Source organism: Lepus europaeus, chromosome 4 (assembly GCF_033115175.1).
Source record: "Lepus europaeus isolate LE1 chromosome 4, mLepTim1.pri, whole genome shotgun sequence".
Lineage (NCBI taxonomy): Eukaryota > Metazoa > Chordata > Mammalia > Lagomorpha > Leporidae > Lepus > Lepus europaeus.
Window position 1 is genome coordinate 75653574 of NC_084830.1, and position 26849 is coordinate 75680422.

Below are 26849 nucleotides of genomic sequence, written 5' to 3' on the forward strand. Positions count from 1 at the left end.
TATACAGACATACAAGGGTACTTCAAAAAGGTTGGAATTAAAAGATACATTTTTTGATACAAAAAAATGTTGAAATCCATACCTATGCAGATCTTTGAAAAGTTCATGGAAAAAGCATGATATGAAAAAATATGCATGAATTTCAAAAAAACTACACTAAAACAAACATATCTTTTAATTCTGCCACAAATTTTTGAAGTATCCTCATATATATATATATATATATATATATATATAAAATGATATAATACTGATATATGTAGTATCCTTAAAAGCCATTTTCTGGGGTGAATATTGTAGCACAGCAGGTTAAGCTGCCACCTGACACCAGCATCCCATATGGGGTCCTGTTTGAGTCCTGGCTGCTCCACTTCTGACCCATCTCCTTGCTGATGTGCCTTGGAAAGCAGAGGAAGATGCCCCAAGTACTTGGATCCTGCCAACCATGTGGGAGATCCAGATGGAGTTCCAGGCTCCTGGTTGTGACCATTTGGGGAATGAATGAGCAGATGAAATATCTCTGTCTCTCCTTTTGTCTCTGTAAACCTGCCTTTCAAATAAATAAATAAATCTTCAAAAGAATATAATTAAATAAATGCAATTTTCCTCTGATATGTTAATGTTTGCTTTCAATGTAGCTAAGCCAGCTTTTTCTTTAGTATTTGTATGATTTATCTTTTCCATTATTTTCTTTTCAACATTCTATTGTATATATCTCTTATAGTCAGCACTTACAGGGATTTTTTAATGAAATATATGCTTTCTTAAGTGCAAAATTTTATCCCTTTTTAGTTACTATATTTACTGATATATTTCCCTATTTCTTTTTTATTTTATTACCTTTTTGATGCCATTCACTTTCCTTTTCTAAACTGTAGATTCCTTACTTCTCTTTAAGTCCCTTTACCATTCCTGCTGATAATATAATTGTCTTAAATATTTCTTTTGTTAAAGTTTGAGAGACACAGTGAGCTCCCACCTGCAGATTCAGGCCCCAAATGTCCACAACAGCCAGGGATGAACCAGGGCTAAAGACAGGAGCTGGAAATGTAATTCACATTTTCCTTATGAATGGCAGGAGCCCTATTTCTGAACTATCCCTGCTGTCCCGATGTCTGCTTTAGCAGGAAGTCAGGAGGCAGAGAAGGGTACTGAAACCAGATATTCTGATGTAGGACACAGATGTCAATCACTAGGCTAAATGCCTACTCCTGTCTTCCATAGTTCATCTACTTATGTGGAGAACGTCTTTAAATTTGAAGATTCCCTAATTTATATTTCCCTTTTGTCTTAGTAACTTCCTCTGTGCATTATTTTAGATATATACTATGTAACTAGTATCTGAAGATCTTGAGTCTAATCCTGCTATGTGTTGCATCTGTTGGCTTTCACTTATAGTGGACACACTGCTCATATGTTTTGTAATTTTTCTTTTGTGTGAACTCTTCTTCATCAAGTCTTTGTCTAAGAATTGAGTGGATTGAGTGGACTGACTTGAAGGCTTATCATTTCTGTCTGGAGAGGTTTTGCTTTTATTCTATAAAGTCCTTCCTTATCCAATTTTGCCACTCTAAGAAATTGCCCTTTGGAAGTTCCAGTTTTATAGTAAAATGTCAGTACCAAACCCCAACTTTGGGCCCAAAACCTTGATCCTATTCCCTTTGTATTTATAACAGACAACCACAAGTCTTACCCAGGACCACTCACCCACATGCTTACAGCTCCAGTTGGCATTTTCTTCTTTATCTGGGGCACCTGGACTTTCCCTTACATTTCTATGAGCTCCACTCTCCATTTAAAGGAAAACTTGGTGTGCTTTATTTAGATTTTCTATCTGTTTTTGAATAGTTAGCTAGTTCTCTGCATTGCTAGAAATGTCAGTCCTATGACTAGTTTTGTCATTATTTCTGATGTTCTGAAATTTTGTAGGGATATAATTTGGTATGGGCCTGTTTTCATTCATTGTGAACTCAATAACCCTTTCAATCAGGAAATTCATGGTTTTTTTTTTTTTTTCCAGTTCTAAAATTTGTCTCAAATTGATTTTCTGATAATGCTCTCTTTTCTTTTTCTATTCTATCTAGCTGTATGGCTTTCTTGTTCATCAGATGATAGACTACATGATTCTTTTTTCCTCTGTTTTCTGTGTTTGGACCATTTTGTTAGGCTTTCTGGAACATTTCCTCAACTGTTTTCTATTTATCCTATTGGCATTTAAATATCTTCTCTTCTTTATTCTCAAACTGTTCCTCCTTTTCTTGAACATTCTGCTCTTGTTTCTTGAATATATCTTCTATCACAGAAACATTAATTGCACATGTTAACAGTTTCTCTGAAATCATCATTTGCTGCCCTCCCTACAGTATATCTATTTCCCTTGAACTCTTTCTTCTTTTCTGTTTCCTTGTTCTATGTTCCTGACTGGGATACTTTAGGAAATTTCGTAGTCAGATCTAGTCACTGAAAAAGCTAACAGGAAGACTGGTATACTTGGAAGACACTTGTCAAACAGCAGACCTCTGGTGGCTAGATGATTTCTTTGAATACTCCAAAAATGACACCATCAACTCATTTTTTTTCTTTGAAGTGGTGTGGTTTCTCTAATCTCCTACCTGGAGTGTATGAGTGTATCTTATCCCATGCCTTGGGTTAGATAAGCAGCCAATCAGTGATATATTTTCACCAATCTACTGGTTTTCCATTCAACATTATCTCCAGCATCTTCTTTGTCCTGTGCCACTACTTTAAAGCCCCCTCTGTTTAAATTTTACCAGAAAACCTCTTTTTCTGGAAAGGTCGTTACCTGTGGGTGGGTTGATGCATAGAGAATTTGGAGTCCTGACTCAAATTTTCACACAATCTCCTTTTCTTTCTTACTTCCTCCTCACTCCCAGTGTCCATACCCCACGGTGATAACCAGTTCCTGAGAAGTCCAGGGCTTCTGTGAGACTGAGAACCTTGCTTCTGATTGCTGTCCCACCTCTCACTCCCTGTTGGTTAGGTCTGAATTCTCTGTGATCAGTTAGGTTATTTTCCATTCCTCCACTTGCTTTTCATCTCTTTATTTTATTGCTCATTTTTACATCTAGTTTCATCAAAGATAAAGCTAGTGTTTCTCTCTCAAGGTCTGCTTATTGTGGAGGTGATTGGTAGAGGTGAAATGGCAGAATCTTTATTCTAACATTTGGCTCAAAAAGGATGTTCTGCCAATAGAGAAGAATATTAATTAAGTCAGTAGAAGTTGGTTAAAGAACATCTATATGTGTAACTTTCAAATCAACCATGAGTGTGCCCTTGTACTGCACTACCAAGTCGAAAAACCAGTCCAGACTTAGATAAGGAGAGACCATTTGAAAGGGTTATTATAAGTGGAAACAAAAGTGCTTTCAATAAAGGAGTTGGAATTAATTTGTTAAAAATAGAATAGGAGCTAGGCATTTGGCCTCGTGGTTTAGATGCCAGTTAGGAAACATACAGCAGACACCCAGGCCTGGATTTGATACCCAGCTCCACTTTAGATTCCAGCTTCTTATCAGTGCAGACACCTAGGTCTGCAGATGGTGGCTTAAGTAGTTGGGTCCCTGTCACTCACATGGGAGCTTCTATTCTAACCCCTGTTCCAGTCCTGACCATTGCAGGCATTTGTGGAGTGAACCAGAAAAGGGGAGCATATTCTCTCTCTGTCTTTCTCACTGTTTCTCTCTCTTCCCCCTCATGCTTTTCTCCCTCCTTCTCTTCTGCCCTCTCAAATAAATGAAACTTTTAATTGAATGGTTATCTCACCTATTTATTATATATTATTACTTATCAATGATAACCTCCAAGTTAATATGACTGATCAACATGAAAGTTGTTACTAATGCTAAATTGTTGAAGCTTTTCTCTGAGTTTAAAGTTAAGAAGAAAAATATGGGTGAACTTGAGAAATATTTTCCTAGGATATATAAACTTTTATAATAAAAAATACATTACATCTGGCATAATTATAGAGTTTACAGGGTACTTGGAAATCAAGTAGTTCAAACCCTTTATTTGTAATTAAGCAAATTAATGCTCTAAGATATGACATATCAAAGTTGAGACAGAATCAGGAAGCAATAGCTTCTTTCATTTCACCAACTGGGAATTTCTTTTTTACTAAATCAAAGATGAGTTTTGTTTGATTTCTTGGGTTAATATAGAGAAGAATTGTTGAGCCAGCATCTGAAAAAGGAAATGCATAGCAAAATCTGAAGTGATTGTCATTAAGTATTAAGTGCCAGAAAAGGGCCAGAATTTTAAATTTAAGTGCAGTATCACACTGTTGTTTGGAACACTAAATGGAATACTTCTGAACGCGGTGATCAAATATTCTGAAGAAGTCATCAAAGTTAAAAGTCATGAATCATCCGAAGAGAATAGAGGAAAATCTCTGATACTTGATGAGGTGCAGCTCAAGGGCTCTTATCTGCAGACGTCCTTCTTAATGGGGATCCAGGTGATATGCTGGGTGATTTCTGATTGCTTCCAAACTACTACAGAGCTGGACTAAAGATGTTGACTTGGGTCTCAAGTAAAGAATTGTTTTAAGCCAGCAAAACATACTGACATGCTATTTCCGCTTCTAGTGAGTTCCCTTAGTGGCTGTTACAATCTCAGAGCCTCAAGGGTAGAGGTCAGGAATTTTTCCTTAGTACTTAGAAGTCTTCAAATCTTCACTTAGAGGGCAGCAATTAAAGGATATCGGTGCCTTTAAGTCAAAGATGGTGGTATGTCCGTGCCGCCAAGGATGCAGGGTGCCAAAGTCAGATGTGATTGACTTAATCATTTCTCCTGAGGTAGACCAGCACAGGTCAACATCTTCATTCCATAACCCTGTAGGGGAAAAGGGACTTCTCTTCTACTTCTGAAGTTCAATGATTGAGTTTGCTGAAACAAACTGACAGTGGGCAGAGTAAGAACAGATAAAGCATATAAGTTTATTACATGCACCAGGGTATCACAGGAAAGAGAGTGCCCAGTAACCCAAAGAGATTTAGAAGGTCATCCTTCACAGTGGAAAAGGACATGGGGACTGTGGGAGTTTGCAGAAGAGTAAAAAATGATTTTTAGGGGTGATGAATGGGTCCACATTAAGAAAGAATTAAAAGTAAGAGAATATGAAAGAAGCACAATTCTACTAAAGCAGACAGCAAAGGTATTTGACCCAAACTTGGAAGTCAGGCAAGCTTTGAAAGAGGTTATAGAGAAAGATCCTAAAAGAAGACTCAAGAAAACTAAATGGATACTGGCCACAAAGTCTATATTAAGAATAATTAAGGGGGAGGTGTTTGGCACAGCAGTTAAGACACTGCTTGTGATGCCTACATCTCATATCAAAATACCTGGATTTGAGTCCTTGCTCCACTTCTACCTTCAGCTACCTTCTAATGCACACCCTGGGAGGCAGCTGGCAATGGCTGAAGAACCTAAGTCCCTGCCACCCACAAGGGAGACCAGATTGCGTTCTAGGCTCCTGATTTCAGCCTGTCCCAGAGCTGGCTGTTGCAGATGTTTGGGAAGTGAACCAGAGGATGGAAGATCTTTCTCTGTATCTGTCTGTCTCTTTCTCTCTGCCTCTCAAATAAGATGAAAATTAATTATTTTTTTAAAAGAGTAGCTAACAGGCAGGTATTTGGCTTCATAGTTAAAATATAATCGCATGTTAGAGTGCCTGGGTTCCATTTCCATCTCTGTTCCAGCTTCCTATTGATGCAGACTTGATGAAGCAGCAGTAATGATTCAAGTAGCTAGGTCTCTGCTACCCACATGGGAGACCTGGATTGAATTCTCAGCTCCTGGCTCTGACCCTGATACAGCCATGGCAATCATAGTATTTAGGGTGTGAAGCAGAAGATAAGAGCTGTCAGTTTCTCTCTTCCTCTCTCTACTTCCCAAAGTAAATAATCCCCCCCCCAAAAAAAAGAGCAAAAGAGGGTACTTTTCAGTGTATGAAAATTTTGTGTAGACTAATATTGGATTAATATGATTATGTAAATTAAATCAAACACCAGTACTTGATATCAGATTGTCTTACTTAGAAACCTATTGTATGGCACATAAATGCCAAACCAACAACAACAAAAAAAAAAAAGCACAGAGAATAGGACCATTCTTTTCCATGCTCTTCTGTTATTCTGGGCGGCTGAGAGGCAGGCCATCTGTTACAAGCTGAAGGAACACCTCAGCATCTTCCCACATGCACATTTAGGAATCACCCTGAAGTTGTTGAAGGACAATGAAAGCGACCCTGGCAACACTGAAGCAGGTGTGTGGTCAGCCTGGCCTAAAAGAGAGAACTAGGTCAGGACAATCAGTCAGCCCAGTACAAGAGCCAGAAAATCTATGAAATTAGCGCCAGACGAAATGGTGATTTTTTTTTAATTGCAAAAAAATTATTTTTTGAACTCTGAGTCCTTTATCATTTAACAAATGCTCACACGTCACCAGGCATTGCTGCATGCATTTTTGTATGCATTAATTTTATGTACTTTGCATGTGTAATTTGTATGTGTTTTGTACACATTAATTTTTTAAGCCTAACAAATCTGTGAAATATCTGTGAAATGCATTCTATGCATCATCTCCTGTCATAACAGACGAAATTGCCCAAAGTCATTCAGGTGATAAGTGGCAGAATTGGGATTCAAACTCAGGCTGTCCAGCTCTGGCTCTTAATCACAGCATTTTGTACAATTGCCTAATCTCTATAATACTAACAACAAAAATGACTGTAAATAATATCGTGGAATATGATCAACAAGGAAGATATAATGACCATCTTCATTTTACCCGTGAAGAAAGTGCCCCAGATCACATAGGCACTGAATGGAAAGCCTGAATTTGGTGCTAGGAAGTCAGAAGCCAGGAAGTTCATGGCCACGGCAGTGCCTCCAAGTCCAGCTACTTGCCTTTGTGCTAGGGCAGCCTTTCCTGCTTTGCTGTTTGTTCCTTCATTGCTCTCACCCCCACACCCTTAGAGCCATCCCAGGCTTTACTTTTCCTGAATAAGGGCACAATTCCCCATGCTCTTCATCTTTTTTTTTTTTAACTTTTATTTAATGAATATAAATTTCCAGTGTACAGCTTATGGATTACAATGGCTTGCCCCCCCCCTTAACTTCCCTCCCACCCGCAACCCTCCCCTCTCCCGCTCCCTCTCCCCTTCCATTTGCATCAAGATTCATTTTCAATTCTCTTTATATACAGAAGATCAATTTAGTATAAAGATTTCAACAGTTTGCACCCACATAGAAACACAAAGTGAAACATACTGTTTGAGTACTAGTTATAGCATTAAATCACAATGTACAGCACATTAAGGACAGAGATCCCACATGAGGAGCAAGTGCACAGTGGCTCCTGTTGTTGACCCAACAAATTGACACTCTAGTTTATGGCGCCAGTAACTATCCTAGGCTGTCGTCATGAGTTGCCAAGGCTATGGAAGCCTTCCAAGTTTGCCGACTCTGATCATATTTAGACAAGGTCATAAAAGAAAGAGTGAGGATAGTAACCAATGATCCTAAGAGTGGCATTTACCAGGTTTGAACAATTATACAGCATTAAGTGGGGAAGAGGACCATCAGTACACACATGTTGGGAGTAGAGCCATTGGTAGTAGAGTAGAGGTTATGATTACAAAGGAATGAGGCCCAAGTGCACTAGACAGGGCCTAGAACAAAGGACAGAGTCATTATTAGAGGAGCTAAGAAAGGCGCTGTCTAAGCTACAATTAAGTTTTCTGATTGAGAGGCAAATAGAACCTGATAGAAGGGGCTTGATAATAATCTGGTGGGCTTTAGGCCTTGTAAATTCAGAGGCCCAGACCTATCAATCTCTTCACATGGGGTATATCCTAAGGGAGGTGTGAACCTCCTAGGGGAAGGCACTCTGTTGACTTTCATTATTTGGCTGGCCTGGGAGGAGAGCTGGCCAGGTAAAGGCAGGGGGCATCTCTAACAAGAAATTTACAGTTCTGCCTGCAATGTTGCTGACCCTACTTGACCATCCCCTCAGCTGCAGTGGTCCCTTTGGAAGTTGGGCTGAGTGAAGGGCTTTTCAGCTTAGAGCCAATAAGATCTGTGGCTCTGACCTGGGCATCCTTCGACTCCAGGGCAGGTCCATTTCCAGTGATCCAACTCTTGGCAGAGCTGCCAGGGCTCTTCACAAGCTGACTTCTGCTGAAGCCCAGGCTTACCACATTGAAAGCCACTGCAGTGGACTGGCCTGTTGGGTCTCCTTGAGGGCAGATCACTGTACAGATCAGCCATTAATAGGCCTGCCACCCATTGCTTCTGATGCCGAGCTTTCTTTTCCTCCTGGTTTGTGTTAAAGCAGACCAGAGGATGCAAGCCAAGGGAGTGCCCGTGTCCCATCTCTAATCTTCGGTGGCCTGAACTACAAGTCTATAGTCACAGGCATGTTCTGTAGTAGTTTTTCTAAGGTAGACAATGCCCATGAGGAAAATTATATTCTCACTTTAAAACTTTCTTTCCCTTTGGTCTGAAAGGGAGCTTTTTTCTACTTACTGTATACTTCGCTGATGGCGAAGTGAATCTAGCTATGAGATTATTATTTAAGTTCTTATTTTGGCTATGCTATTGCAGAAAAATGTTAGCCATCTCTTTTATAAGGTCTAAAGATTAAATTGTGCATCCTACAGATTCCTTCATAATAGAATTAGTTTCCTACCTTGAAGAGAATAGAGAAATGAAAGAAGAAGTTGGGCTTAGAATAGAGAAATGAGGGAGCAAGTCCTAGATCGCTTGCTGACAATAGCAATATCACATGAATACTTAGGAAACCGTTTCAACCATTAGATAACAACTTAAGAAAACATTTACCAGAAGGTCCAATGCCTTCTATAAATTTTAAGAATCATGTATTTGAAAACACCTCTTAAATATCTAACATGGTGTAGTTTGTTTAACCAGTAAACTTAAGCACAACCATCTAAAATGTTTTTAGTTTCTTTCTACCAACACGTTTAAAGCATATGATACACAGATTCAGGTCCCACAAATTAAAATGTATCTTTGATTGATTTTAGCAGCTTAAATTTATGGACAATCTTATCTATAAGCCATTTAAAATAAAACTCTTAATAACATTTCCCCATGTGGACATACAATATGTACACACATATAATATAGCATAATAGACCAATATAGCAATTTTAATAATAGCTTTTAAAATCTTTAACTCTTTTTGTAGATTGCCAATTGATTTGAATTGCTTTTTCTTTTTAGTAACCTCAGTTAACCATACTTTCTCTCAGTTGGTACTGTTAATACATTATTGGCTTCATCTGTTTACAGAGCCATCCCAAAGTACTGAATACAATAAAAGTGGCTGGAAAAAGTCCATAGGAACCTATAGGAGGACAGCTACACACAGAACCAACAACGCTTTAGTTTTATGAGCAGCACATCATATATAACTGTGGATGACAAAAGACTTTAAGTTGCCATGTTTAAAATTATAAACTCATCAAGCAACAAGAGGCACTTGCTTACTTCACAGTATTTTTGAAAGCACCTGTAGGGTTTTACAAGTATTTAACCCTTTAGGCCTCTGGGGCTTTCTCATTAAGATAACTATCATGTCTAGTAACACAAGGTCATTAGACTTTTTAATTCTCAAACATTTGTATTAATAGCATTTTCCATTATAGAAACTTAAAGTCTGGTACCACATCACATCTTGACAGTACTTCTAATATACTCCAAATAGACTGATTAGTTGGTGTCTCTATAAGATGAGAGACATAGGTCCTTCGATTTTTTCAGTTGGGCCCAAACTGGAAAAACCAAAGTCCAGGATTTACTGGAAATTTTTGAGACCAGATTGTTTGAAACTTTGATTTTTTGAATGCCTGTCAAGAATGTCAAGAAGGCTCAAAATCCAAAATATCTGGTTGAAATAAGATTCCTTAAAATCATGACATAACATAGACCAAATTTGATCATTGTTACAAGGTGATTATTCAAATTTTTGAAAAGAAGACATATTTAAATAACCCATAGCTCTTAATAAAAATTCAGCTGTTTTTGAACAATTAGAATTTAACAGACATCAAGAGAACATAATAGATTACTTTAACACATTGCTTTAACAGAGCATCAGAGTTTAATTCTATGTCAAAGAGAAATTGAGCTTCCTGTGATCTTTTGCTGTGAGGTTTCCTTCCTTTACCTTCTTTCATATTGGTGACCATGTTTCTATGTTTCTGTGTGTAGCACATCTTTAAGCATCTTTTGCAGGGCAGGATGAGTGGCAACAAATTCTTTCAGTTTCTGTTTGCTATGAAAAGTCTTAATTTCACCTTCATTCACAAATGAGAGCTTTGCAGGATATAGTATTCTGGGCTGGCAGTTTTTCTCTCTTAGTACCTGGGCTATGTCTCGCCATTCCCTTCTAGCTTGTAGGGTTTCTGATGAGAAGTCTGCTGTGAGTCTAATTGAAGATCCTCTAAGAGTGATCTGACGTTTCTCTCTTGCACCTTTTAGGATCTTTTCTTTATGTTTCACTGTGGTGAGTTTGATTACAACATGTCGTGGTGAGGATCTCTTTTGGTCATGTTTATTAGGGGTTCTATAAGCTTCCTGTACTAAGATGCCTCTGTCCTTCTCCAAACCTGGGAAATTTTCTGCTAGTATCTCACTGAAAATGCCTTCTAATCCTTTCTCCCTCTCCATGCCTTCAGGAACTCCTAGAATCCGAATGTTAGGTTTTTTAATAGTATCCTGTAGATTCCCGACAATATTTTTTAGATTTCTAATTTCTTCTTCTTGTCTTTGGTTTGCCTGTTTCCTTTCCTGTTCTCTGTCTTCTAAGTCTGATATTCTCTCTTCTGCTTCGCCCATTCTGTTTTTAAGGCTCTCTAATGTGTTTGTCATTTGATCTATTGAATTCTTCATTTCATTATGATTTCTAGTCACTATCAGAATTTCTTGTTCCACTAGTTGTTTCATTTCATTTTGATTCCTCCTTAATATTTCACTTTCACGAGAGAGATTTTCTATCTTGTCCATTAAGGATTTCTGTAGTTCAAGAATTTGTTTTTGAGAACTTCTTAATGTTCTTATCAATTTTTTGAGATCCGCTTCTTGCATTTCTTCGATCTCATCATCTTCATAATCTTGAATTGCGGTGTCTTTTTCATTTGGGGGCGTCATAGTTTCTTCCTTGTTCTTATTAGCTTGGTTTTTGCGTTTGTTGTTTGGCATGTTGGAGATATTTGGTTTCTTCACTGTGGTGTTTTTTCTTGTTACACTATGGCTCTATATTAAGTGGACTGTCTGCTTTCAGTGGAGCCTTAGAGGCTTGAGATGAGTGTGGACTGAGAGCTGTGTTTGGTTCCTCAGGGTTGAGGGTGTGTCAAGGATGACACTCCCAGGTTAGGTGTGGTAAATCTCTCTTTCTTTTTTTGATTTAAAAGGGAAGTAATTCCGCACAGCTGAACGTAATTGGAGGTAGTTAGCAGGCAAATGATATACCCACAGGAGCCAGAGATCGGAAGCTCTTTCCCAAGGACCACACAGGGAATCTCTGCTGCCCTCAGTGTGGGCTCCAATTCTCCTGCAGTCTCCCACTGGGTTGCCAAGTTAGATGCTAATCTCCTGTTATTTCACCCCTCCCCACAGAGTCAGGTTTTTCTGCTAGGCTCAGGCTGGTGCAGACCTGAGGTCGCCCTGCTTATGACGTATGTCCAAAATGGCGCCTGCTCTGTCTTGCTCGCCTTTGAGAGGTGAGCGGAGAGAGAGAAACTTGTGTCCGTATCAGTCACTTTTTTTATTTTTTTTCTCTCTCTTCTAGTTAGCCTGGTGAACTTTCCCCACGGAGTTTCAAGCCTCGTTCCCTCTAGCCTCCTCTTTCCGCTTGCCTGCTGGTATCTCGGGCTATTGTGGTTCGGCTCACCTCGCGTTCCAGCGCTGGTGCGTTGAGTCTGCCGCTGGTGTCCCGAACTTGGGCTCCCACGCTCTCCACGCAGGTCCACTGTGAATCACTAGTTCCGGAAGAGTTTCCTCTGCTGTTTCATCCCCTACTCTTCCTTGACCCTGCAGTATCTCCACTTATATTAAACTTTCTGTCCCCCCAGACTAAGTGTGCTTCCTGTCTATTCCGCCATCTTGCCGCCGGTCCATGCTCTTCATCTTAACCAGAAACTCATAAAGTAGAACTGTGCCCTTATTGCTTCCAGATCTTCTTCCTATGGTTTTCAAATCACTGTTATTTTTCGACCTCTTCCTATGCACCAGGCTCTCTGCTGTGTCTTTTACTCTCATTATTCCCACTAATCCCCACCAAGGCGCCTGTAGGTTGGTTTTTAAATTATGCCAACAGTACAAATGAGGAAATGAGGGCTCAGAAATGTTTAAACCTCCCCTAAAGTCACACAGCTGATGCTGCCAAGAACTCCCATTCCATAGCCCGGGGGTTAGATTCCAAAGTCTGCACTCTCGACCATGATACTAACCGTCTCCACCTCATAAAGAGATCTGAGTAAACTTGTATGTGACTGGCAACCATAAGAGAAAAAGAACACTTGGAAGCAGCCGCCAGATTCCAAGGCCAGAACACTCTGCAAAGGAGTGGCCTTCCCTCAGAATGTCAGGTGCTGTTCTCAGGGAAGACCTGGGATGGCTGGAGCACAGCCCCAGAGCGTCCTGCCAAGGCTGCTGGTGTTTTTGTTAAGTTGTGATCCAGAGCCACATGGCTTCCAGTTCAGAACTGCTTGTCACCTTATCCAGATGTGTTTGGGTCGTAAGGAAATGACTGATAGTAACCTGTCTTCAGTGGACTGGTTGGAACCTTGAAATACCTGGATAATTAATTCATAGGGTAAGGTAGCCTATGGAGTATAAGGCTGGAGTATAAGAACCACTGATGCCGGCGCCATGGCTCAACAGGCTAATCCTCCGCCTAGTGGCGCCGGCACACCGGGTTCTAGTCCTGGTCGGGGTGCCAGATTCTGTCCCAGCTGCCCCTCTTCCAGGCCAGCTCTCTGCTGTGGCCCAGGAAGGCAGTGGAGGATGGCCCAAGTCCTTGGGCCCTGCACCCCATGGGAGACCAGGAGAAGCACCTGGCTCCTGCCTTCGGAACAGCACGCTGCACCGGCCGCAGCGCACCTGCCGCGGCGGCCATTGGAGGGTGAACCAACGGCAAAGGAAGACCTTTCTCTCTCTCTCACTGTCCACTCTGCCTGTCAAAAAAAAAAAAAAAAAAGCACACACACACAACATACTGTTAAGACACCCACAAACACTAACTCCGGAATTTGGAAAATGCTTAATCTTTGGTATTTTTTTAACAAATTTTATGTATAAGTCTCTCTTTTGATTTTTTTTTTATCTCAAAGGTCAAAGGCAGAAATAAGAGAGGGAGGGAGAGGGAGAGATCTTCCATCTGCTGGTTTACTCCCCAGTTGGCCGCAGTGGCCAGAGCTGGACTGATCCAAAGCCAGGAGCCAGGAGCTTCATCTAGGTCTCTCACATGGGTGGCAGGGGCCCAAGGACTTGGGCCATCTTCTGTGACATTTCCCAAGCTGTTAGCAGGGAGCTGCAGCAGAAGTGGAGCAGCTGTGACACAAACTGGCGCCCATATGGGATGCTAACACTGCAGGTGGCAGCTTACCGTTCTATGCCCTAGCTCTGGCCTCTCTCCTGTATTCTTAAAAGATCCTGAAATCACTGGGTCAGTAAGTTGTGGGCCCAGGAGCCCATCACATCCTTATCAGCCATTCCGTAGCTCTGCCTCCTCAGGGAAGTGACTTAGCCACTATGAACCTAAGTCTTTTCATTCATCAAATGTATCTGTAATTAATTCCTACCTCAGGGCATTATTGGAAAGTTGAATTGTCAAGTGGATAATGTTTGTACCGATCTCAGATTATTACTGTTCCCTATATATTGATAGAGGCATGGACCTGCCACACAGACTGGAATATCCACGCTGCTTATCCAAGCACCCTTTCCCCAAAATATGGCTGGAGAAAATCTGATAATTAATTTTAAATGAATTATCCTAATACCACAACAAAATACAACTCTTGGCCTTGCAAATTCTTTTTTTTTTTTTTCAGGCAGAGTGGACAGTGAGAGAGAGAGACAGACAGAGAGAAAGGTCTTCCTTTGGTTCACCCTCCAATGGCCACCGCGGTAGGCGCGCTGCGGCCAGTGCACTGCGCTGATCCGAAGGCAGGAGCCAGGTGCTTCTCCTGGTCTCCCATGGGGTGCAGGGCCCAAGCACTTGGGCCATCCTCCACTGCACTCCCGGGCCATAGCAGAGAGCTGGCCTGGAAGAGGGGCAACCAGGACAGAATCCGGCGCCCCGGCCGGGACTAGAACCCGGTGTGCCGGTGCCACTAGGCAGAGGATTAGCCTACTGAGCCACGGCGCCAGCCTTGCAAATTCTTTTTGTTGCATGTCCTTTAGGCCCTCTGCTTCCTGGTGGCTTGTCAGTTTCCTGGGAGGCCTTCTCGGGGTCTTTCTGGAGGATGTTTTCTCCATGGAACATTCCCGTGGGGAAGCCACTCTCTTTTCTGAGATGAGGATTCTTCTTTTGGCACTTATAAACTCATCTACAGTGGGCACTCATATTATTTTAGGTACCTGGGGCTGTCTACCCTTTGAATACAGTACAATTTCCTTGTCTCCATAGGTATTAAAAGATGACAGCAAACTGTTACCCTAAATATCAAAAATCTGTCTCTGGAATGGGTTTGGAGGCAGATCCCAAAGATGACTAAAGGCTTAGGGAAAAAAAAAAAGAAAATCCAATATATATATATATATATATATATATATATATATATATATAAAGCCCTGAAAATACCAAATGCTTCATCTCACAAAGGCAAGAAACCAGAAACCAGCCATTCCTCACGGAAGACTAGAACTAGAAAAAAAAGAAACTGTGCTACAGAATAAAATATTAATTAAAAAGTCTCACAATCTTGTTAATTGTATATGTGAGGTAAGATAGGATGTTGCCTACTCTCCTCTTCGGGAAACTTAAAAGATGATGCCGTGCGGACGTGTCCATTTGGCACACTGCAGTGCAGTCCTCGATGTATCCTTGCCCGCGGGCTAACAGATGGATCGAGTGGCCTCTCAGCATGCCTTCTGGACCCACATTTGTGCTCGTCCATGACTGTTGGGCTGACATGTTAGCCGACTCCGGTTTGCCCTTGCCAATTAGTGGAGGAGTCAGCTGCTTGAAAGAAAAGAGGTAGACCAGCTGTCCCCTAAAGAAAAGTCTCTCGACCCTGTTCCAAGTTCAGTTATACCAGTGGAAGTTTTATTTCTTTGAGTCACAAAGTATTTTTGATCATGTAGAGTTCTCTAGCAGAATGCAGACACTGACATTTCAATGAAGATAAAATCACTAAACCTTAGCAGATAAGGGCTTAGTGTGCATCACGGCCCTGCAGCACAACCAAGAGCAGGGATGCAAGCAGAGGGAGACCCAAAGCCGACAGAGGAAGACAGAGACTGCAGAAATTGTGTCTAGCTGAAAATGCCGCTCTAAGCACCTGCAGAATATAAGTGCTCCTGTCTGCCGTCTTTCAGGCATTCTTTGAGGAAAGCAGGGCTACTACTAGGTGTAGAACGCTGGACAAGGCTCTGGGGATACCACAGTGCAGGAAACAGAAGTGGCTCTTGCTTTTCTGTAGGAGTGAACATGTAGTGAAATACCACACAGCAACGAGTCTACATTCGTGCAACAGATAGTGATTGAGTCGCTAAAATGCCCTAAGCACTATTTTAGACATTTATAATGGGTAGTAAGCAAATGGGCAAACCCTCTGCCTTCCTAGAGTTTATATTCGGGTAACAGGGAGTTTTGTCATAAATGAAGCACAATGTGCTCTGAAAACTAAGACAAGGAGACCTGCCCAATCCTTGAAAGGGGATGTTTCTATTGACATATGAAGGCTGAGAGGAAAGGCGTGGGTTGGGGAAGGAAGGAGGAGGCACTTGGAGATTGTTCCACTTAAAGTTACCAAAAGCTGCTAAATTACCACAATTTGCTTGTGTGGTAGGATGAAAGGTAACATATCTTTCTCTTTCTTATAGTTATTCAAATATTTGCACAATAAATAATTTTAAAACAGTATCAGAGCTATATTTAAAACTTTTTTTCTCCTTTTTATTATGTGACTTTAATGTACTAGTCTTCAAAGTCTTACTTTTACATTATGATCAGATTATACATGGATATAATAAAATTCAGATACCAAATTCAAGATGAAGGAGTTTGACCTTGATGATGGACCTTGATGATGGAACTGCCGAGTCTAACCCAAAATGTGCTTGGTGTTACTGTATGCAAACAAGATGTGTTTGACATTGTGACATGGGTTTTTCCCCACCTACATTGAACATGAATTATAGGTTGGTTCCTGCACTACAGGTGGACCTGTGGCAGCCCAGCAGTATCTCCCATGTATCAGAGGGAACAGTTACCGATGTTCACGTTCTCCAAAATGCTTCCCAAGCCTTGTTAGCCTTCTTTCATGAAGCCAACATCCAGTACGAGTAAGCATTCCTTTTCACTGGCTTTAAAATTCATTTGTACTAAATTGAAGTTAATGATGGCTGTATTCAGGTTATTTATCAAGTACTTCAGTGTTGCAAGTAGAGTTTTTCTTATTAGGAAAACGGACATGACTATATTCCCCATTGATGAGTTCATTGGTAGAATGGTGGATGGAAACAACCACATCTATGTGTCATTTCAGTGTTACCACTGAGTAATCAGTGTCAACACAGACTTTTTCTAAGAAGAAAGGAGAGCAACCTAGTAAGACCTGGAGAGTGCATGAGAAGGTAGGGGCAGAAAAGGGTTCCTGCAGGACCGTGTCAGCCAGACAACAGATGAGACCTGAGGCCTGGCAGGCAGAGGGGCTAATACAAGGAAAAGGAAGAAGCAGTATTGTAGTTCAGGGTTATTAGGGTGCAAAGTGTAAGCCAGAGAACAGAAAGAAAAACAGTAGAGAGGCAGGGGTAGGAGCTCAGACCTTATCTTGTGGATGGAGCTACCCACAGGAAGACATAAGGAAAGCAGCTGCCTATCAGTGGGGAAAAGAGGCCATAGGAGTCTACAGTAATAGTCCAGGTGAGAAGGGAATGAGGCCCTGAGTTTGGACCAGTGTAATGGGATCCAAAGAGTATTCCAAAAAATATTTGCAGGAGTAAAACCGTCTGAATACTCCATGTGGTTGGATGGTAGATGGAAAAGAAATAAATCAAAGGATGATGCCAATTTTTCCCAGTTTGAGTGACTGCGTAGACGTGTTTGAACAGATCTCGATATTTTCATGATTGGATTTTTTGGGAACTTGCTAGAGCAGTAAGAAGACAGCAAGTGGAAGATAGTCACAGAGGTCAGAGAAGACATGGAAAACATTAGAGACAGGGAATACACCACAGCTCCAGGTGCTGCGGTGACATCTAGCAAGGAAAGGAAGACGCCTTTGGTTTTGGCAATGGAAACCGCATTGCTAAGGCTACTGGCAGGACTGGATTGTTAGGAGTAGAAGACAGAGAGATTAACAGGAGGTGAGAACCTGGTGCTGTTCTTAGCTGTTAAAATGAGGTGAGAAGCAGAGGTTGAGAAATGACTGCGGATGTAGCATTGCTGCCTGTCCGGGAAATTGAAGGCTTCTGTGAGTAGGGGGAAATTTTGGCATGTCAGAGAGGATGCACAGGTGGAGCTGTTATTTGGACAGTAGGAAGCATATCTCATCCTTGAAGAAGAGGTAAAGATGGTCTCCTTAAGATTGTAGAGAAGAGTTGACATTTAAAAGGATTAGAAGGTTTTTTAAAGATTTATTTAGTATATTTATTTACTTGAAATGTAGAATGATGGGAAGTGGTGAGACAGAGAAGGAGATCCTCCATTTGCTGCTTCACTCCCAGAAGACTACAATCGCCAGGGCTGGGCCAAGCTGAAGCCAGGAGCCAGGAACTCCATCCTGGTCTCCCATATGGGTGACAGGGACACAAGCACTCAGGCCATCTATCTGCTGTCTTCCCATACCCATTATCTGGGATCTGGACCAGAAGCATAAGAGCTGGGACTCAAACCAGCCCTCCAATATAGGATGCTAGCATCACAAAGACATAGGATATATCCTATATCACAGTATAGGATGCAGCACCACAATGTTAGCCCCTAGAGTTAATTTTCCAGGTGGCCAAATGAAGGCTCCCAGTGTTCATCTACTCCTCCACAGAGAAGAAGCAACTCAACAAATAAATTATCAGCTGCACTTAGAGGTGAGTGCCTCAGGTAGAACATCTGAACTCCATTGCCTGGGCCAGGCTAGAAGCAAGAGAGCCTCTGTAGAACCAATCTTCATGGACACCTGATGCTGGCAATCTCCGCTACAGGAGGGATCACAGTCAGCACAGGCTTGGACACAGTAAGAGAAGCTTCCTGGAGTATGTACACAAGCTGCGCTCAAGAGCTTACATTCTTTCTCCCCCAACAGCCACTGCAGAGTGCAGGCTGCACCAGTAGTAGGCCTACATCGTGGAAGGAGTCACCGTTGGAACCCAGACCTCCCTAGGGGGCAGAAGCCCCTCCATATCCCTATCCTTGGGACCTCACAAACATTCCTCCATACTAACAAAAAGGGCTGCAACCACGTGAACCCAACTAGACTTAGCAGAGCAAGTACAAGCTCACCACCCAAAGTCCTTGCAGGACTCTGTGTGATAAGGACAGGGGGTGCACAACAGCAAGCAGATTCTGTCTCTAGGACCCTCAGGATGGGGCTCACCACCCCTTACTGCCTTCCCTCTCCCTACCACACAAGGCAATGCTCACCACCAATGGAACTTGTACACACTGAGATTGATAGCTAGGGCTCCTTCAACCTCAGCTCTATTCCCAGGGGTCACCCCCTTTCTGTGAGGCCCCACATGGATTGTTAATAATATCCTCAGTACCCTGGCTCCGGGGATCACTACGGAGATGGCACTCCCTGCCGAAATTTCCTGCCAGTGATTTTACTGTGATCCCAGCCTCACCCCTGCAGGACACTACAGGATCTGTCTACCAATCACCATCACTTCAGGCCACTGCTGAAACACACACCACCCCACTGGGATCATAGGCCAGTGCTCCTATCCCAGCCCCATGGGTCTCTTCTAACTCTGCCCTGCTTGAACTGCCTGCCTGTGTCCCCAGCTCTGCCCCGCTCAGGCCACTACAGGAATCACAGACCACACCAGGACTGCTGGTAGGTTCTCTCTACAGCCTCACTGCTGCTGCCATAAATTACAGTGGAAGAAGTACAGGGAGACTACAGTATGACATGCCCTTAGAAGTAGAGCCAGAGTAGCCTAACCAACTAACATTCAAGATATATCTTCAGGAAAATAGCTTTTATCACAAAACCACTCTTTAAACACAATAGAGTTTAACTGATCAACCGGATAGATGCCCAAATAGTAGCAAAGGCGCACAAGAAATATGAAAAATAAAGACAATCTAAAGCCCTCAAAGGCCTACAATAATGCTTTAGTAGCACACTCCAAAGAAAAGTAAATGGATAAAATGCCTGATAAATGATTCAAAACAATAATTTTAAGGATACTCAAAGACATGCAAGAAAATCAGCCAGACAGTTAAATTAAATTTGTGGAGAAAAATGCATGCTATACAGGAGAAATTAAATAAAGATGGAGAGATATTGAAAAAAAAGACAGAAATCTTGGAAATTAAGAACTCAATTATGTTTGACTTTTAAACTATTAATTAATAATAATTGAGATGGTAAGAGATATTTAGGCTGCAGATATTTACAGAAAATTTTACTCAATAGTTGCAAAATACACATTATTTTCAGCAAATGGAAAATTATCTAGAATAGACCATGTATTAAGCTACAAAACAAGTCTCAACAAATTCCAAAAATTTGAATCACAACAAAAAATAAAATTAGAAATAACAACAAAAGAAACTCTAAAAATTATAAAAATACATGGAGATTCATGAAATGAACACTATGAGAAATGGTGACTTGATCAGCCCTTGCCCTGACTGTTGATGAACAACTTAATACATTATCCCTCTTAGTATTTTTGTTTGTTTGTTCTACTTAATACTTTTGGTTGAATACTGTAATCAATACACAGTTATTATTAAGTGTTGAAACTTAACTGAAAAGTGATCCCTGTTAAATATAAGAGTGGGAATAAGAGAGGGAAGAGATGTACAGTTTGGGACATGCTCAAGCTGACTTGCCCCAAACGGTAGAGTTAGAAACATACCAGGGGATTCCAATTCAATCCCATCAAGGTGGCATGTACCAATACCATCTCACTAGTCCAAGTGATCAATTTCTGTTCACAATTGATCATAATGATAGGACTAAGAGACAAAGGGATCACATAAACAAGACTAGTGGCTGCAAATACTAACAGATAGAATAAAAAAGGGAGAGAATGATCCAACATGGGAAGCAGGATATACAGCAGACTCATAGAATGGCAGACGTCCTAAACAGCTCTCTGGCCTCAGAATCAGCCCTTAAGGCATGCGGATCCAGCTGAAAAGCCCATGAGAGCATTTCAGGCATGGAAAGCCAAGACACTCTGTCAAAAAAAAAAAAAAAAAAAAAGAAAAGAAAAAAAGAAAAATCCCCGCAAGTGAGATCCCAGTGGAAAGAACAGGTCATCAAAGAAGGAGGTACCTTTCTCTGAAGTGAGGAGAGAACTTCCACTTTGATTACGACCTTGTCTAAATATGATCAGAGTCGGTGAACTCAAAAGGCTTCCATAGCCTTGGCAACTCGTGATAAGAGCCTAGGGGGATTACTGATACCATAAACAAGAGTGTCAATTTGTTAAGTCAACAACAGGAGTCACTGTGCACTTACTCCTCATGTAGGATCTCTGTCCTAATGTGCTGTACATTGTGATTTAATGCTATAACTAGTACTCAAACAGTATTTTTCACTTTGTGTTTCTATGTGGGTGCAAACTGTTGAAATCTTTGCTTAATATATGCTAAACTGATCTTCTGTATATAAAGAGAATTGAAAAATGAATCTTGATGTGAATGGAAGGGGAGAGGGAGCGGGAGTGGGGAGGGTTGCAGGTGGGAGGGAAGTTATGGGGGGGAAGCCATTGTAGTCCATAAACTGTACTTTGGAAATTTATATTCATTAAATAAAAGTTTTTAAAAAAAGTATAAACATAGGGAAAAAAAATACATGGAGATTCGATGACCTGCTTCTGGGTGAACAATGAGGCACTGAATAGTCAAAAGAAAAACTTGAAAATTCCTTGAAACAAATGAAGATGAAAACATACCATACTAAAATTTATTAAATACAGTCAAAGCAGTAGTAAGAGGGAAGTTGATAGCAATAAATTCCAACTAAAAAAGAGATGTCTCAAATAACCAACCTAACAATAAATGTCAAAGACCTAGAAAAGCAAGAACAAACCAAACTCAATATTAGTAGAAAGAAATAACAAAGAGCAGAGCAGAAATAATAGACTTCAAAAAATGTAAAATATAAGTGAAATGAAGTTGGTTATTTTGAAAAGATGAATGAAATCAACAAACCTTAAGTTAGACTAAACAGGAAAGAGAGAAGACTTAAATAAATAAAATTAGAGATTAAAAAGGAGTTATTACCGCTGATATCACAGAAACACAATAAATACTTACTAACTATACTGAGTAGCTATACACCAACAAATTTAAAAACCAAAAAGATATGGATGAATTTCCAAGTGTATATAACTTACCAAAATCAGATCATGAATGCATAGAAAACCTGAACAAGTCAATAATGAGACTTAATCAATAGTCAAGACTATCAACAAAGAAAAACCCCGTACAAGATGGTTTTACCGCCGGCACCACGGCTCACTAGGCTAATCCTCCACCTGCAACACCGGCACCCTGGGTTCTAGTCCCAGTCAGAGCACTGGATTCTGTCCCGGTTGCTCCTCTTCCAGTCCAGCTCTCTGCTATGGCCCAGGAGGGCAGTGGAGGATGGCCCAGGTCCTTGGGCCCTGCACCAGCATGGGAGACCAGGAGGAAGCACCTGGCTCCTGGCTTTGAATCGGCACAGCACACCGGCCACAACATGCCGGCCTAAGCGGCCACTTTGGTGGTAGACCAATGGAAAAAGGAAGACTTTTCTCCCTGTCTCTCTCTCTCTCACTGTCTAACTCTGCCTATCAAAAGAGAGAGAGAGAGAGAGAGAGAGAGAGAGATAGATGGCTTTACTGCTAAATTTTAACAATCAATTCTTTTCAAAGTATTCCAAAAAATGAAAAGGGATGGAACCCTCCCAAACAGGTTCTTTGAGACCAGCATTACCCTAATACCAAAACAGGAAAAAGACACAACAAAAATAAAAAGAGAACCATAGTTTATAATCTGTGCTGAACATAGAGACAATAATTTTCAAAAAATTACTAGCAAATGAAATCCAATGGCACATTACAAAGATCATTCACCATGCTCAGTTGAGATCTATACCAAAGATGCAGGTATAACTCAACAAACTCAGTTTAATAAATAATACTATTAACAGAATGAAGGATAAATCATAAGACCATCTTAATAGATGCAGAAAAATCACTCTATAAAATTCAATATCCATTCATGATTAAAATCCTGAACAAATTAGGTAGGGAAGAATCATATTTGAACATAAAAAAAGCTATATATAACAAAACATAACCATCATCATGGTGAATGAGAAAAAGCTGAAAGCAGTTGCTCTAAGATCTGGAACTAGACATGAATTTCCACTCTCACCACTTTTATCCAATATTATACTGGAAATTTCAGAGCAATTAAGCAAGAGGAAAAATTACCAATAGGAAAAAAGGAAGTCAAACCATCCCTGTTTGCAGATGATATGATTCTATATACAGAAAAAAGTTAAGGACTCCACAGAAAGACTATTATATCCAATAAAAAACACTCAGCATGATATGAAAGCAATATATAAAAATCAGCATGTTTATACACCAATAGTGAACTCACTGAAAAAGGAATAATGTAAGTAATCTTATTCACAATAGCTACCAAAAAATACCCAGGAGTAACTTTAACCAATGATTACAGTGAAACTTATTTAAAATTGATGAAAGAAATTGAAGAATTAAAGAATAGAAAAAACTTCATATTTATGGATTGGAAGAATTAATATGCTTAAATGCCTATACTACCCAAAGGGATTTATAGATTCACAAAAGTATCCACATAAAAGTATCAAAGACATTCTCTATAGAACTAGAAAAAAATATTCTTGAAATTCTTATAGAAACACAGAGCTTTCGAAATAGCAAAAGCCATCTTGAGCATGAAGGAAAAACCTGAAGACATCACAATACTTGATCTAAAACCACACCACAGAGCTCTAGTAACAAAAACAGTATGGTGCCATGATAAAAACAGACGCATAGACTTATGGGACACAATACAGATCACAGAAATAAATTCACACAGCTGGATTCCAAGATGGCATATTTGGAAACAACATACTATGTTAGGCCAGTGATAAACCGTAGGGGAAAAAAGTGCAGGAAGTGTACTCACAGGGCAGAATCAGAGAGAAAACCAGAAAGGAAATCCTACAAGAGGAAGAGGAACACCTTGGACCTGTGTGAAGGGTGCAGATGCACAGCAAAAACACAAACACAACGCACAACTGCAGCAGCCAAGAGCCGAAGCCAGCAGCAGCTTGGAGGCAGAGTTGCAGAGCACACATTCTTCTCAACAGTGAATGGACTTTCTCTAGGATTTAGCACATGCTATGCCATAAAACAATTCTCAACAAATTCAAAAAAAATCAAAATCATACTATACATTTTCTCTGACCACAATGGAATGAAGCTGGAAATCAACAACTCAAGAATCTCTATATCATATGCAAACACATGGGGACTGAACAACATGCTCCTGAATGAACAGTGGGCCATGAAAGAAATCAAAAGAGAAATAAAAAAGTTTCTGGGAACAAATGAAGATGACAATACATCATATCAAAATTTATAGGAGGGGCTGGCACCCTGGCAAACCGAGTAAAGCCACTGCCTACAGTGCTAGCATCCCATGTGGATGCCAATTCAAGTCCTGGCTGCTCCACTTCTGACCCAGCTCTCTGCTATGGCCTGGGAAGGCAGTGGAAGATGGTCCAAGTCCTTGGGTCCCCTGCACTTATGTGGAAGACCCAGAGGAATCTCCTGGCTCCTGGCTTCGGATCAGCTCATCTCCAGCCGTTGTGACCATCTGGAGCAAGAACCAGTGAATGGAAGACCTCTCTCTCTCTCTCTGCCTCTGCCTCTTTATAACTCTGCCTTTCAAATAAATAAATAAATCTTTAAAAAGAAAACTTATAGGATACAGCAAAAGCAGTGTTAAGATGGAAGTATATAGCAATCGGTGCTTACATGAAGAAATTGGAAAGGCACCAAATAAATGAGCTAGCAATGCATTTCAAGGACATACAAAAATAACAACAAACCAAGCCCAAAATTAGCAGAAAGTAGAAGGAAAAAAATAATTGTAATTAGAGAAGAAATAAACAAAATTGAAAGAAAAAAATCAAAATATTGGGAAAATGAAAAACTGGTCTTTTTGAAAAAATAAACAAAATTGATATACCATTGGCCCAATTAACCAAAAAAAAAAAAAAAAGAGGGAGAAGACCCAAATCAATAAAATCAGAGATGAAAAAGGAAATGTAGCAATGGATACCACAGAAATAAAAATAATCATCAGGAATTACAACAAAGAGCTATACGCCAACAAATTGGGAAACCTAGGAGAAATGGATAGATTCTTAAACACATGTAGTCTACAAAAATTGAGTCGTGAAGACACAGAAAATGGAAATAAACCAGTATCAAGATGGAAATTGAGTCATTAATAAAGACTCTCCCAATGAAGAAAAGCCCAGGACTAGACTGTTTCACTGCTGAATTCTACCAGACATTTAAAGAACTAATTCCAATTATTTTCAAGTTATTCAAAACAACTAAAAGGGAGGGAAACTTCCCAAACTCTTTCTATGATGCCTGCATCCCCTTAATTAAATAAGCCAGAAAAAGACACAACAGAGAAAGAGAACTATAGACAAATACCCCTGATTAGCATAGATGCAAAAATCATCAACAAAATAGTAGTTAAATGAATCCAACAACACATCAGAAAAATCATCCACCTGGACCAAGGGTGATTTATCCCTGATATGCAGGGTTGGCTCAACATTTGTAAGTCAATCGATGTGATATATCACATTAACAAACTGAAAAACAAAAACCATATAGTTCTCTCAATAAATGCAGAGAAAGCATTTGATAAAATAGAATATCCTTTCATGATGAAAACTTTAAGCAAATTGGGTATAGAAGGAACATTCCTCAACACAATCAAGGCAATTTATGACAAACTCACGGCCAGCATCTAATTAAATGGGGAAAAGCTGGAAGCGTTCCATAAGATCCAGACCCAGACAAGGATGCCCACTCTCGCCATTGCTATTTAATACAATTCCTGGAAGTGATAGCCACTACCATTAGGCAAGAAAAAGAAATCAAAGTGATAAAAATTGGGAAGGAGGAAGTCAAACTATCCCTATTTCCAGATGAAATGACTCTGTATATAGGGGATCTAAAAGACTCCACTGAGAGACAATTGGAACTCATAAAAGAGTTTGGTAAAGTGAGAGGATATAAAATCAACACAGAAAAATCAATAGCCTTTGTATACACAAATAATGCCATCACTGAGAAAGAACTTTAAGAACAGATCCCATTTACAATAGCTACAAAACAAATTAAATACCTTGGAATAAATTTAACCAAGTCTATCAAAGATCTTTATGATGAAAATTATAAAACATTAAAGAAAAAATAAAGAAGAGATTAAAAATAGAAAATTTTCATGTTCATGAATTGGGAGAATTAACATCATCAAAATGTCTATATTGCCAAAACCAATTTACAGATTCAATGCCATTCCAATCAAAATACCAATGACATTCTTCACAGATCTAGAAAAAAATCCTGCTAAAATTCATATGGAAACATAAGAGACCCTGAATAGTTAAAGCAGTCTTATACAATAAAAACGAAGCCAGAAGCATCACAGTACCGGATTTCAAAGCATACAACAGGGCAGTTATAATTAAAACAGCCTGGTACTGGCACAAAAACAGACTTGTAAACCAATAGAACGGTGGAACAAAATAGAAACTCCAGAAATCAATCCATGCATCTACAACCAACTTATCTTCAACAAAAGAGCTAAAATCAATCCCTGGAGCAAGGACAGTCTCTTTAACAAATGATGATGGAGAGACTGGATTTCCATGTGCAGAAGTATCAAACTAAATCCCTACCTTACACCTTACAGAAAAAAAAAAAAAAAAAAAAACACTCAAAATGGATCAAAGACCTAAATCTATGACCCAATACCATCAAAGTACTAGAGAACACTGGGGAAACTCTGCAAGACATTGACATAGGCAAAGACTTCTCAAAAGAAGAAATTAAAATCAATGTATGAAAATATGCTCAGAATCACTAGCCATCAGAGATATAAATCAAAACTGCAATGAGATGTCACCCCATACCAGTTAGAATAGTTATTATCCAAAAGTCAAATGTTAACACTGCTGGTGAGGATATGGAAAAACAGAACGCATACATTGTAAGAATGTATATTAGGATAGCCACTATGGAGAACCATATGGCAGTTCCTCAAAAAAACTAGAAATAGATCTACCATATGGCCTACCAATTCCATTTCTGGGTTTAGATTCAAAAGTAATGAAATAA

The 26849-nt window shown here is 40.1% G+C and overlaps 1 protein-coding gene across 1 annotated transcript in view; it reads left to right on the forward strand.

Moving 5' to 3' along the window:
* Positions 1-26849, forward strand: part of CPA6 (carboxypeptidase A6) — a 359484-nt gene that overhangs the window by 230335 nt on the left and 102300 nt on the right. The window contains exon 3 of the mRNA XM_062189878.1: positions 16438-16562. Within this exon, the coding sequence (XP_062045862.1) occupies positions 16438-16562 (125 nt within the window). The remainder of the gene's footprint in view (positions 1-16437; positions 16563-26849) is intronic.